The 13,838-nt window shown below is 46.1% G+C and overlaps 1 protein-coding gene across 1 annotated transcript in view; it reads left to right on the plus strand.

Moving 5' to 3' along the window:
* Nucleotides 1-405: 405 nt before the first annotated feature.
* The window catches only part of LOC116843791 (furin-like protease 1, isoforms 1/1-X/2), a 253,723-nt gene continuing 240,290 nt past the window's right edge, over nucleotides 406-13,838 (plus strand). The window contains exons 1-2 of the mRNA XM_032814544.1: nucleotides 406-791; nucleotides 7,050-9,314. Coding sequence (XP_032670435.1) covers nucleotides 9,156-9,314 — 159 coding nt within the window. The 5' untranslated portion in view covers nucleotides 406-791; nucleotides 7,050-9,155. The remainder of the gene's footprint in view (nucleotides 792-7,049; nucleotides 9,315-13,838) is intronic.

Here is a 13,838-nt window from a genome sequence, read left to right on the forward strand (position 1 = left end):
CCTTCACCTGGCGACCGGGAGAAAGGGAGATCGCACGCGGCATGCTGGCGGGAGAGATCCAGAGGAACCGAGAGAGAAACCGTGGAAAGACCGAAGGGAACCAAGGCAGACCGAAAGAGACCGAGCGAGAGATCGAGGGGGGTTGGAGAGTGGCCAAGAGTCAGAGAGAGATCGACGACACCGGGACCGAAAGAGAGCGAAGCTACGCTGCATAACGCTGCCGCGAGACAAGGAAAGGTGCAGCGGGGGCGTTCGGAACCGTCAGTGGCGGGGATGGACCGCGACGGGTCGGAGTCGTGGGCGCGAAATGGTCGGGCGAAGGGAGCAAGGGGAGCGAAGGGAGAGGGACAGGAGAGAGAGGGAAGTAAAGGCACGGCGGGAGAGCAACCCGACCGACCGACCGACCGTCTACCAGTCAGTCATCCGTGCTCCGTCGTGGGTGTGAGATCGCGACGGACGATTCGCTCGGTGTGGTTATCCGCGACGACGCCTGATAGTCTGGCACGCAGTGGTTATCACGACGACGACGACGACGACGACGACGACGAGACGGGACGCGACGCGACGCGACAACGGGATCAGACGCCATTATCGGGCGCGAATTCGCAAACCGCAGGATCCACCAAGTTTTCGGCTGTGCTCGCACTTGGGTGTAGCAGCCACGCAGCGCCCTGCACGTCCTCTCATCTGCCGCGTCTTCCGCGTTCCTTCTGGAGCGGCAAGGCGTCGACCGAGGAGAAAGATAGAGAAAGAAAGACTCAGCTGGCGGCGATATCCAGCGAGTGCGGACGGTGAGCGAGTTCATGGATTTATTTATATTTATCTTGTCTCGTTCATGACGCGGTCACGATGTATCCACGTAGGCGACCAGCCAGCCTCGTTGCTTGCTCCGAATCGGCACAGCCAGCTGTCACGTGACCTTACACCGTCGCTATCCCCGCGAGGTGCGAGAAACCGTTAGACAGCCTCTCTCCCGAGACCGTGACGCTGATTTTCAGCGAAGGTCGCGGAGTGGTTTCGTCGCTCGCCGGTGCCGCGCGATTTCAGCGATTTTCCTCGCGAAAACGCGACGGAAAGATCGCCACGTGACGTTACGTGATATTCCGAGGCATGAAGGTCAAAGGCTCGTGGCATGACCTCGTGGGAATGTGGTCGTTACTCAGGATCGCGGCATATAAGGCTTGTTTACGCCTGCGGTGAGAGAAGTCGCACCCGCTCTTCTTGCGACGCGTCACGTGACGTTTCGGAGTCACGGGACGCGCGGCGCGCGTCACGTGCGTCGACCTTCACGCGCACCGGATGGCGGCTTCAATTTTTAACAATAGCTCGTGTATACATGCATAATCGTTTATCCGGCCTCTATAGATCCGCTCTCTGTTTCAATATGCAGACGCTTATGCTTTATTTATCGTAGACGGTCTCATATGCATAATGCCAGAGATACTCTGTACTGCGTGGCCTCGTGAGTGTATCTCCTAGAGCCAATTTAAGACGGGTTCGGTACAAGTAGTGATTTTTATACAAAGCGACCAGAGAAACTCTCCTGCGCACAAAGGAGTCACATTGAAGAGCGTTTTATTCACCTTTCATATTGTTTTCATAACGTCACTTTTGTCCTCAATTTAATATCTAACGCAAACGCCGTAGACAGAGCGCGATGTCACATGCAAATATGAGAGAGAATAATCGGGAACAATTCGCAGGCTCGTGATAAACAATATATTGCGAGTAGCGGCAGTAAAAAGTCCAGAAATGCAAGAGGCGGATCTGAAGTGCAGTTACGGATGCTCTCTCTATGTCCGTAGTATACTTTATTACGCGCTTTGTCAATATCAATATATATTGCAAGCAGTAATATTCTTTATTACGAGTTACTGCAGAGGACACAGCACGGAAAAGAGAAAAGATCATAGAACTTGAAAGAAGGCTAACAGAGAGAAAGATCAATTGTTTTTCAATCTTTTGGAAATAAAACACATGTGATTCCAATAATCTCGACGTTCTCGACTCTGTTTTTAACTCTTTTTTTTCTTTTTTTAATTACCAACTCTTCCTTTTTTTCCCAATTAACTCTTTTGAATTCGCAGTAATTTTTCAGTTCCTCTCCCCCTCTCGAAATGAGAACATACTTCGCAAGAGTTATAACGGCTTAAATCTCATATTTCGCGCACACCGACGCCGTACCAGTTCCAATTAAATGTTCGCTTATCGAAAAATATCCGTTTCTCCTGAGGGAGAGAGAACGATCGCAACCCCGGTTTCATGGAGCGATGTTAATTTGCAACGCGGTGTTTACCGATCGCGAGCGCGCAGCAGCCCGGGATAAAATAAATTCGCCCGCAAAACGCGGCACGCCAATCTCTTTATTGCGGCCGCGCGTGTATTTCCCCGGGTTTCGCGGCATACGCGATCGGGAAAGTAATTTCGTTCGATTGCATTGCTACCGAGGCTGAAACGCGATTTTCGATCACGAACGAGAGATCGCGACTCTTCTCCACGATTATCCGCGGTCCCCAGACGCGTTTGCACTCTCGGCGCACGGCTCGGCGCGTCAAACGTCACGCGAGACGCGCTCTCAGATAAATTCTAGAGATGGTATTTACTCGATGAGGATTTCCCAGGTACGCGTTCGATGCTTCGCCGAAGCGAGCTTCAAATTAGAAAGCCGTTAGACGGTAGTCCGGTTAAAATTGCTGCGTAGCACACTGCCAATTTGCAACGTCGAGCTCAAATTCAACAAAGATAAGCTGGGAAATTCAAACTAGAGATTCGAATTTCGTAGACTAAGTTGGTTCTTTCGATGTAAATTTTCCTGTATGGTAGGCAGGTCGTAAATACGTTGCCTGGAATTTCTTGAAGAATACGCTGCCGTGGTTCGACCTAGGTATCGGGTTCGTATCCGACATTTCGACATTTTCGACAAACACCGGTCGGTTTCTGCTTACATTCGGCCATCATTTTTTCGTTGTTATAAGTCGCGCTAGTATATTTTAGTTCGTCTGAAAGCGGAGTCGAACAACTTGATCCTTCGTCGCTTTCAGTTACCAGCGACCTTGACATCACTCCGCTTCAACGAGATCGTTTTGTCGCAAATTTTAAAATCGCGACTTATCTTCGTTGAAAATAAATTCTCAAGATAAAAGTAGATCCCAGAAGTGATATTGTATTCGTCTAAGAATTTTCTGCAGAGCGCGCGACTTTTGACACATACTCTGTGAAATTATGTAAAAATTTATAAGCAGAGATTGCTGTTAAAATGTTCCCCGAGGAATCGCTGCGATTTTTATCAGAATTCACAATCGATTGTTCGGTATTGTCGTCATGACCTTTGTTGAACGACTATATCTCTGTTGAACGCATTGTTAAACGAAGGCGCGCGAAATCATGCGCTAAGAATAATACCGTCTGCGATAGAGCGTTTCACCACGTCGCTTTAACAGCCTGGGAATGCTTTTCCGTAATATTGAGATGTACGTCAGTGATATCATCGTCGTCGTCGTCGTCGTTTCGAGAACTAAAATCTGTAACGAGATACGCGAGACCGACTGCGCGTACAACCGGATGCGAATTCATCTGCCGACGCTCTTCCGTTAACAAAGCATCGCGAATATATATATATATATATATATATATATATATATATATATATATGTATATATACGCGGAAAATAGATATGCGTTCTCGCGCGTTTGTCTCTCTGTCCCTAGAATGTCCCAGAAATTCCGAGTTCCGCGAATCCTCTGTTCCGATCGCCTGGTTCCATTACTGTCGATTAATAATCCGTAATCGATCTACTATTTTTGTGCAGTCCCATCTGTTAGTCGATATTGTTTTTCATGCGTTTTTAGATTCTCTTTTGAGCTCGTCAGCTTCCACCGTTCGCAAAACACGCTAATCCCAGTATTATCCGGATCATCGCGCGCGAAATGGCGATGCACCTTATTTGTATATAAAATTAAACGTGAGAGAAACGGCAAATTAGAGAGAGTTGATAGCGGGGCGAAAGTTGGAGCGCAAAACCATATTGTTGCGATCGAAACGCTATATCTCTCAAGATTACCTTACAACGACCGATCTCCATGATCCGGTCTCGTTGAATCCGTACGAATTGGATCGCGCCACTCGGACTAAATATATTCGCGGAAGTTCGGAGCAGAGATGAACTTGAGAACGAATCGTTAAGGGCGCGGGACGCGCCGCCCTTCCGAATAAATATCCGCAACTCCGAGCTGGCAGTCGTAGAATCTCGCCCGAGTCACCCGTTTTTCTGGCCTGAAACCAACTGTCCAACTTTCCCTCGAATAACGCGCTGTGTCTTCATTACTCTCTATTACATCGCACAACCGACCGGCGACCCGGCCGGCGAAATATTATACTTTATACGCAACACTAAAGTGTTGGACGTAACCCTTGTGCGAGGGTGGCGACTCGCGCTGATTAATACGTAATAACGCATTACTCGTTGATTTCGTCAAAGTTTGTCACCGGCCAAAGATTTGATCGAGATTAAATTTTGAACTTTTAGTACTTAGCGCGACCAAGTTCCAAATTAAGAGCCTGTGAAAGTCTTTGTGATCCCTTTGTTTCTCCTCTTTGTCGTTGAAACAAGAGTATCGCGAATACCTGTGTCTGGGTCGAGCCGGAGAAGGTTTGGTTGTTCGCGGTGTTTGAGGCGATTTCGTCGACAAGTCATTTTCCAGCATGCGAGTGCTTATTATATATTTGAAAGGCTCGGCAATCTACTGCGTATTTTTCTCGCTCGAAATCGAGGGAAATAGAGCCCGTTATCAAAGGACATTTCTCACCAACGGAACATACCATCGACTTAATTGACTTACCCCCGAACTATCTTTTTTCGAACACCATTTTGGCTCTCTTTTATCTCAAAATTTAAAAAAATAGGCTATTGTTGACGTCTCGACTGGTCGGTCGATCGCTATCTCCCCCTCCTCTTTCTCTCTCTCTCTCTCTCTCTCTCTCTCTCTCTCTCTCTCGACTATGAAGAGGACGGTACGACAAAGAGAAGCCCGACACAAAGTGCGAGAGGATTGCGAGGAGGAAAAGGGTGGCGTCGGGGATGAGGAGGGAGATAGTTGGATAGGACGCGAGTTGGCTTAAATTTAATTCACTTCTCTACCAACCCTTTTCTATTCTCTCTTTATCACGGAGCGAGCGACTGCTATGGCGGGTCGAAGGGAAGGGTTGACGGACGAGAAACGCGGGGAACGAGGTTAGTGGAAGACCAACTCGCGAATGCAATTTCCTCGGGGCACAAGCTGGATGTTCCCGTGGTCCGCAACTGTCCGTCCATCCATCGGTCCGTTCGTTCGTCTCCTCCGTCCAGACTGACCGATGTCGAGTCCTTTTTCCGGAGACTGACTCGCCGGGAAGGATCCTTTGAATGTGATGATAATGCGAACATCCTCATTTCACTGCGGCGATTCGCGCAGCAGGCGTGCTAATAACGTACGGCAGACGCCGTTTGAACATGATTTCAACTTCCTTGAACGCCGAGAGATCGGTTTAACCAGCTTCCCGGGAAAACGATCCGTGACGAGAGAAATGTCGACGCGCTCCTGCCTCGTCGCGAACAGAAAGTAGATCGTCGCGATATTACGATAATTGGATGCGGGTTTCATGACGATAATGACGCACTAATGGTACAGAGTTACACCTGTTACACGTAGAGCAATCTTGGCATGAGTTTTTTTCAGATAATTAAAGATAATAAGAGATGAAAGATAATATAATTTATAATAATTAAATACACAACAACGCGTGATATATAATACACACGCTCTTGTGTTTATACTAATATATTTTTCGAAAATCGTCCAGACTAGAAAAATGAACAAGAGAATATATATATATTACGTGGATATATATATCCAGCGCGTGCGTTTTTTCAGCTCGCTGAGAATTATTCCCACGCATGCTCGCGAATCACTTAGATTAATGTATACGCGAGCAGAGGACAACTTGTCAAGCGTAGGCGAAGATAAATATCAATTACCACTCGCTCATGTTTTCGTAGGAAACGAGAGGGGAAATCAATGATATTCGACGGCACTATCGCGTGACGTTGCAACGATTATAGAAGATTGTCTGTACTTCGTGTAACACAATTGCGCTCGGCGCGTTTGAATTGTGAATTTATGTGTTAGATTTAATCTACGTTCGCACACGGATAGGTCACTGGGTGTAGAAGGCACGTTGCGTAACGAGAGTTCTACGAGGGTCTCGTACGATGGAATCGCAACGGATTAATTCAATAGTATATACGCCGCATTAATGACGAGCGGTCGGCAAAAATCACGTAGCGACGACGCGGTGCACGTTTCCGGCGGCGAGCGCGATTTCGACCTCGTGGAAACGACGAGAGGAATTCTCGGGTTCGATTCTGTTCAGAGAGAAAAAAAAATTAGCGTTGATCCATAACGGAGAATCGGGTCACGTTGTACGGCGAATGCAATTTCGGTCGTGTAGGAGGCGACCATTCCGCCGTGCCGTAATCGTCGTAAACGGACGTCCCGTGAATACCGGGCCGAATATCTTGTTCTTTTTTCTTCCACGCGAGAACGCTGACTGGTCCGAAGGTTTCTCAAACGTGACGGTGATGCAAACTGCATGTCCTTGACGATACGTCGCTTCCTTGACGATAGCAAATAGGTACTGCGATATCGGAAAGAGATACGCGATATCAGTATTACTAAACGTGTCCGTCACGCTTTTGGCTCTGAACTGTCGAGTTTTCCATGAAAATTAATTTTCTCAAGCGGCGTCGGCTGCACGGAAATTGCTCGACGCTTTTGCGATAAAAATAAAAATTCATCGATCACGAATCTAAACTCGATCTTTCGGCGAGCGTGCGCGCGCGCGAATTATACGGAGCGTATACCAGAAGTTGCTCGAAACTAATTTCCGCGGTCATCGTCAGATACTTGATGAACACTTGGAACTTCAATTTCGCTAGTCGAAGTATTTGAAGCCTGTTGAGAATTTTTATCGAAAACTTGAACTAATCAACTTATCCCGACGCCATTTGCAGCTCCAGATCAGCGCCGGATTTGCGAGGCGAGAGGAACGAGAGGAAGGCGTCTCTCCGTCGGACTCGGCCAGAACCTTGGCGGCAACAACTCGTCGGTTGCCTCTTGCGGTACGCCCAAGGGAGTGATGCGACGCTCCGTGGTGACGTGATCGACCTCTCGGTCAGCTACGCGGCGTGACCTCGTTCGCGAGTGGCTGGCCGTTTGCACACTTCTTCGCGGGTAAAAAGTCGCGTCGCCGAATTTGCGTTTCGTACTGGGAGTGAGCGTTTCTTTTCAAGGCGGTGGAGCATCTCTGATACGTTCCCTTAACTCCCATCCGTTTCTATCTTTCTGGAATTTCCACGTACCGGCAGGAACAGCAAGGGGAGACGTCGCAATCCAGATTCCAACGAGGTTGCTCACCCTTATCTAGACAATCAAGAGAGAGAGAGAGAGAGAGAGAGAGAGAGAGAAAAGCCGTCGTCGTTGTCTGTCAAAATTGAAGATCAGAGCGAGACGTTGAACGAGATCGGAAAAGGCAAAGAAAGATAACTCGATCGAGAAGAGCGTTTTTGCGAAGGACTCGAAGGGACTGAAAAGGCCTCGACTTGTTCATGTTCGGAACCGGGAAGAAAACGCGCGAGAAAACGTCGAGAATATAAGGGCACCTTCATAACGATTGATCGAACGCTTGACAGGAAAAAGCCGGCAGAATTGAGATGTGTGCAAGAAAGGTCGTTTATCGAAGCGTACTTTTCTGACGGCCGAAGAAAAGGGCACAACGATAGGAATCTGTAAGGTATGACAAACGCGCAAGGAACGGAGCCTTGATAACAAGAAGAATCGAGACGACGGTGCTGCTATTTGAATCATTTATGAGAAATTCTTCATCAAGACGCACGACGCTCTTTCCGCTGCGTCGAGACTCTTCACGAAGATAAGCGGCGAAAGTGCAACGGGGAAACAAACGGCCTAATAACGAGACGCTCCTCGGGAAGCGTCTACCAGAAGCCAATGAAATGGACGGCTGGTTGGAACTATGAGAGCCGAAAAACGACAATCCAGGCGACCTTTGCGAAGCTGCGAGACCAGATCGCATGAAGAGTCCTATCGACCGGAAGAATCGAGGAGAACAATCTGATCCAACGAGGTCAGTGACCAAATAACTGCGAGTCCAGCAGAGGAAATAGATTCTAGAACGACTCAGCGAACGATGACGTACCCCCGCGACTCACCTTGAGGTTTGCACGCGACTCGTCGAGGGAAACAGCGTAGGGCAAGGTCGCGTTGGATGTCCGCGTGGCGAGGTTGCCCGCTTATCGGGAAGGTCGTTCGCGATCGCCGCAGTGATCGTTCGCGACGGTTGCGGACATCCCTGGTGGCCGCATATACGACGTTATCACGGAGATCATCCTGCCTTCCCCACTCGCGGCCACATGACTTGACGGCCGCCACTTCCTCCTCCCGCTGCTGCTCCTTCCCGTTGGCGGCCACCGAAGGCGGCGGCGGCGGTGGCGGCAACGTCACGACGTCGACGTGGACGATAGCTCGACGAGGAGTCAACGGCTGACAACGCTACGGTAGCGACTTAGTATTTAACGAGTGACACGGGTTGCTGGCGAATCAGTCGCTCGCCGGCAGCCGGTCCGCAGGTATAAGACACGCGCGGGTGCCTGCTTACCTGCCTGCCTGCCTGCGTGGGAGAGATCACGTGTTTATATGTGTGTTCGTGTGCGCGATTTTTTCCTGGGTCGTCTCGCGTATATAGTATAGAAGCAGAGCCCGATATAGGAAGAGATTTCCGGCAGAAGAGAATCGTCGGGGTTCCTGTACAACAGGAATAATAGAAGGGCAGAGGGTGGCACGAGTCCTGCCGGTGCTGTAAGAGTCTTTCTCCTCTTCCTTCTCGGCAACCGTGGTGCGTCGTAACGACCGTGGTGTTCGTCGTGGTGGCGCAGTGTTACCGTTGTGTCACTGCTATCCTGGCAGGTGGAAGCGGTGGCGACGGTGGCGGTGGTGTTGGTGCTGGATATATATAGTGGTGGATAGCGGTGGCCCGCGGGGGCGGCGAAACTGGAGCAGCAGCCGGTGACGGTCGTCGTCGTCGCTGCAGCGGAGGAGCTATCATGTGCACGCGGCGGATTCTCGGACTGGCGGTCGTGGCCCTGCTGACTCTCGGCGGTCGAGCGCGCGCGTACACCAACCAGTGGGCAGCACACATCGAGGGAGGAGAGGAGGTGGCCAGGCAGGTCGCCGAGGACTATGGCTTTCGCTATTTGGGCAAGGTCAGTGCCACGTGCCTGTTCCCGTCAGCAAGAACGAGTCTCGCTTTCTTCTTTTATTTCTTTCCTTTGTACGTAGCTTTCGGAGCAATATGCTCACCTGCGCGTCACAGACTGCGAGGAGAAATCTCCTCTGTACGTTTGGGATTTTTATTATACTCGAGTCGCGACATTTTGAGAAATTCTATGTTTACCTCGGCAATTTTAAATATCAAATTTGAAGGATCACTACAGACTATGATTTTTTTAATGCTACAAGTTATTATTTACTGTCGTATCGTTGATGCTTAAAGGGCTTATTTAATCATTAAGATCCTATCATCTAAAGAATCTACGCGTTAAGCCTCCATGTTGAGGTTTCAAGAATTTATCTAACAATTTTTAAATATTTATTTGTCGTTTATATTATTTGAGTCATTTTAATATTTGGTAAAGAAAACAAACTTTATTCTTTTATCATCTCTTTATTATTACGTTCTATTGGCGTTAGAAATTTCGACGGAAATTAATGATTCAAAAGAAACAAAAAGGATGTAAGGAGGAAAGTAAAATTCTTCGCCGATTGTCGCTGTATCCTCCGTTCTGTATTCCTGAAATTATCTCCTGGTTATCATAATAGGCGTTCAATGGAGATATATGAAAATATAAATTGATTGAAACACGGCGTTAATTAATAATCGCATGTTAATTGACGATGAGCGTTTAATATGAATTTGGGAATTTACAATTCAGGTACCGGAAATATCTGAAATATTCGAAAATGTCGATTATTGTGATGTCGAGTTGTTCAGTGATGGGCGACACCGGTTGCCTATGGGGGGAGAGGGGGGGTGACAATATTGTTCCGGTACTCGTGCGCGTCGCGTAACCGTCTCCGTAGCGGTCTCCGTGACCGAGTCATTGTGTCTCGAGTCGATGAAGGATACACGTACCGCGGCGCGTAGTATCGGTGCCTTATTGTGACCATACAATTCCCGTAATTAAAATATTTTAATTGAAATATTGAAATATTAAATTGGGCTCTCGTCGGCATCGCGTTATTTAACACGTGTTTTTCCGATCGAATCGTATCTACGCGAGTGTCAGTGTACGACGAAGCAGCCAGGACGGAGGATTCCGGGACGCGAGCAGCAACACGTCATATATTTCCAGGTGCGCCATCTTATTTATTACGTAAAATATTTCTGATTCTAACGATCGTTTGACGAATCATCGAGAATAAGGAAATGCCTGAGTCGAGATTTGAAATTTATTCTCCAAGGTCTGCATTCTATTACCATTTGATAATACAATTATATAATTCTTTATGAATTTCTAATTACTCGCCAATCTGTATTTATTTCACACAACAGATATCTATCCAAACAATCGAATAGCGATCAAGAAATACTAGTTAGTTATTAATTATCCTCTCAATTAGAGATCACATAAATGATATATCCTTGCAGATATCAGCCCAAGTCTCGTATAAGTGTTTCCGTTTTTTTTTTAATAATACTTCGTTGAATGCAAGTTTCAACTTGAATCGGCCCTTTTAATTTTTATTTCTATTTAGCTTTGTTTTTATGTCGAATTCATACTTAAATTCTTGTGGTGTTTGCGCAACTGCTATATCTTTGTCTTCATAATTCCTTCCTTTTCATCTCTTTTAATTAAAAAGAAATAATAACAAATGAATTGTGTATAAAGAAAATATATTATTTATTACTTATTTACTCATATTAATAATTTAATATTTATTTATCGTACATATTTTACCTATGTATTTTAGTTGGAGTATGTTACGTAATTAGAGATTTTATTGAAATCAAGAGTGAATATTAAATGCATATTGATATAATCGAATATTCAATAATTTTCGAATAAATACTTCTTCAATTTTTAACGTGGAGAAGACGGAAATAAATCACCATTTGTAGTATCAAGATAGAATAATAGCCTGTATGATTACATCTCGAGATTCGTCATTGATCCTTCAAGTTCGATGATACTTGCGGAGTTAACGCAGAACCCAAATTTCGACTCGAGTATAATCCCACTTTTGTACATGAAACGATGTCTACTGATGGAACCGTCTGCTTGATTGAGCGGTACCGTTTAATTAATCGACCGTAATGAGTCGGAAAGATGACGAGATCGGATTATCGTCTAATAGTAGGCGTTATTAAAGCAGAGCGGAGAATCAATTCGAGATACAGTTCCGTAACTCGACTCACGTAATGGAAATCTTTAATTCGAATTAATCAGTGGCTAACGATAAAGCTAAAGTAAGAATAAACCGCGCATCTTTTAATCGACTTGTTGAAAGTCAAGGTGGCAACGCAAGTCATGTCGTGGAATAAACAAGACTGACATCAGCGCGAACGTGAATTATACAACGCTGAAGATGCGGCAGAGATAATGTGGTTTAATGGTACCTTCTACTGGATGATAATCTGCGTTGTTTGCTTCTGCAGGCTCGATTATCACGCGATGTCGAGGCTAGAGTTACAAAATTTATTTATTTGACGACACGAGCCGAATATGAATGCGAATTGCGACGATATCGAGACGAGAAGAATTTTACACCACTTTTATGCTCTTCAATGACATTTTATTTTATCCATTTGAGAGAGTTTCAAAAAAGCGCTATCTGCTACGTGAATTGATATTTTAAGAAGAAACGTTTTATTATTATATGCCGCGTCGAGCGTTAAGTCTATGATTGACGATCGTTACGATCGGTTTCGTTGTCGATAAGCTCGTTTCCGTATGTCAGCTTGCGATATTTGAAAGAGAAAATGTAATATCTTTATCGGGGATTACTTCTTAAAACTTCAAAACATATTTTAGTATTTTTATCCTGAAATCAAGAGACATACATGGAAGACTTATTTTCTTTTCACTTCGGTAACGTGTAAGCCTCAAAGGAAACTTCCGAGCCGCGAGATAACGTTTGAAGTCGGAATTGGTAGAGAGAGGAAAAGAGAGAGAAACTCAATGCATTTCCGACCAATGGATCCCGTACGAGATCCATATACTATACCGGCTCCGAGTTAAATAGTATAAACTTGATAACTCCAAATTGAAATCCTCGCATATAACTCTGTTATCTCATTCGATCCCATTTCATCGATATACGATTTTCATTGTGAAAATGAACGCAATTTATAGTTATCCATAAATTTGATCGACACGACGTCACAATGAACTATCCCGCTTTTTTCTCCTAGACTTTCCCGAGGGATGTCACTCTGATTTTTAATGACATCGGAATTTTCATTATTTTCCACGATTCTCTCGGAGCAAACACGCGAATCTCGAACCCACCCTTGGATTCGGCATCGGATCCATTCTCGTCATTGCATTTCGCGATCACGGTGAAAAATTCCTTGCTCGCTCTGGCCGTTTCATCATCCTCTTTTCTCGTGATACGCGATATCGCCGAGGAGATATCGTATAGTGTGCATCATCGTCGACCCGCCGCATAATAATGTCCCGATAGTAATTTGTGCTCGCGGAATTATGTAACTCCTTCCGGAATTCGATATTTTTCGACTCACATCATGCTTTCGTAGCAGCTGCGACCTCGTTTTTGCATTTTATCGAAAAACTTCCGCGCGCGCATCTGCATCTCTCGATACACGCGAGCCGAAAAACAGATAGCTCAGAATCAGAAGCTATTTATGAGGTCGCGAATGCCGCGTGTTATAAATGCTGAACCGGCCTCTCGTTCGGAATGTTCATTTTCTTGGAGATCGCTGAGTGTGAATGTTTGCTCGGCTTAATGCGGAAATCAGCAAGCGCACGCACGCACGTACGCGCACGTACGCGCAATTAACCTTCCCGTTCATTTCCTACAATAACTTCTTTGTTGTAATTTCTCAAGGATATTTCACTTTTCAACACGTGGAATGAAAAATTTGCATATAACGCGTTAGCTCCCTTGCGAAATGTTCCTCTATCGGAATCGTGAGCGTGTCAATCCAAAGTCTATCCGAGCAGAAATCGCAGTCGCTTGAAGTCGCAGACAGAAGAGACGCCGCGCGGAAGCATTTCGCGAATATTCCCATCTCCGCGGTGAATTCAGAGCAAGCCGTGTTGTTTATCAGCCGAGATAACAATCCCGGTTATCATCTGCCTCGTGAGGAACAGTCGACTGCGTATGCTGACGTAAGTCATGTCTGACGTACACAAGTACGTACGCTTCGGCCGTGAAGGCCGCGACGTAGGCATCGCGAACTGCGCCCACCGAAGACGGAAATTAACCTCCGCGACAATCTCCTTTCTGCCTAAATAGTTCGAGAGAATCGAGCTCTCGCTATCTTTGGTTTCCACGTCGATTCTCCTTCAATCGCGCTCGACTCGGTGGACTCCAATTTGGAAAACCGCGCACGGCCGAAACGTCGGTGAAATATCACGCTCGCGATAAGATAGGCAGGTGCAGCGGTTTAAATTACGTTCGCTATACTATTTAGATTCTCGTTCAGTCTGAACGTTTATATATATATATATATATATATATATATATATATATATATATATATA

This window comes from Odontomachus brunneus, unplaced genomic scaffold, assembly GCF_010583005.1.
Source record: "Odontomachus brunneus isolate Ranch 3 - 2012 unplaced genomic scaffold, Obru_v1 Obru_scaffold_036, whole genome shotgun sequence".
NCBI classification, from domain to species: Eukaryota; Metazoa; Arthropoda; class Insecta; order Hymenoptera; family Formicidae; genus Odontomachus; species Odontomachus brunneus.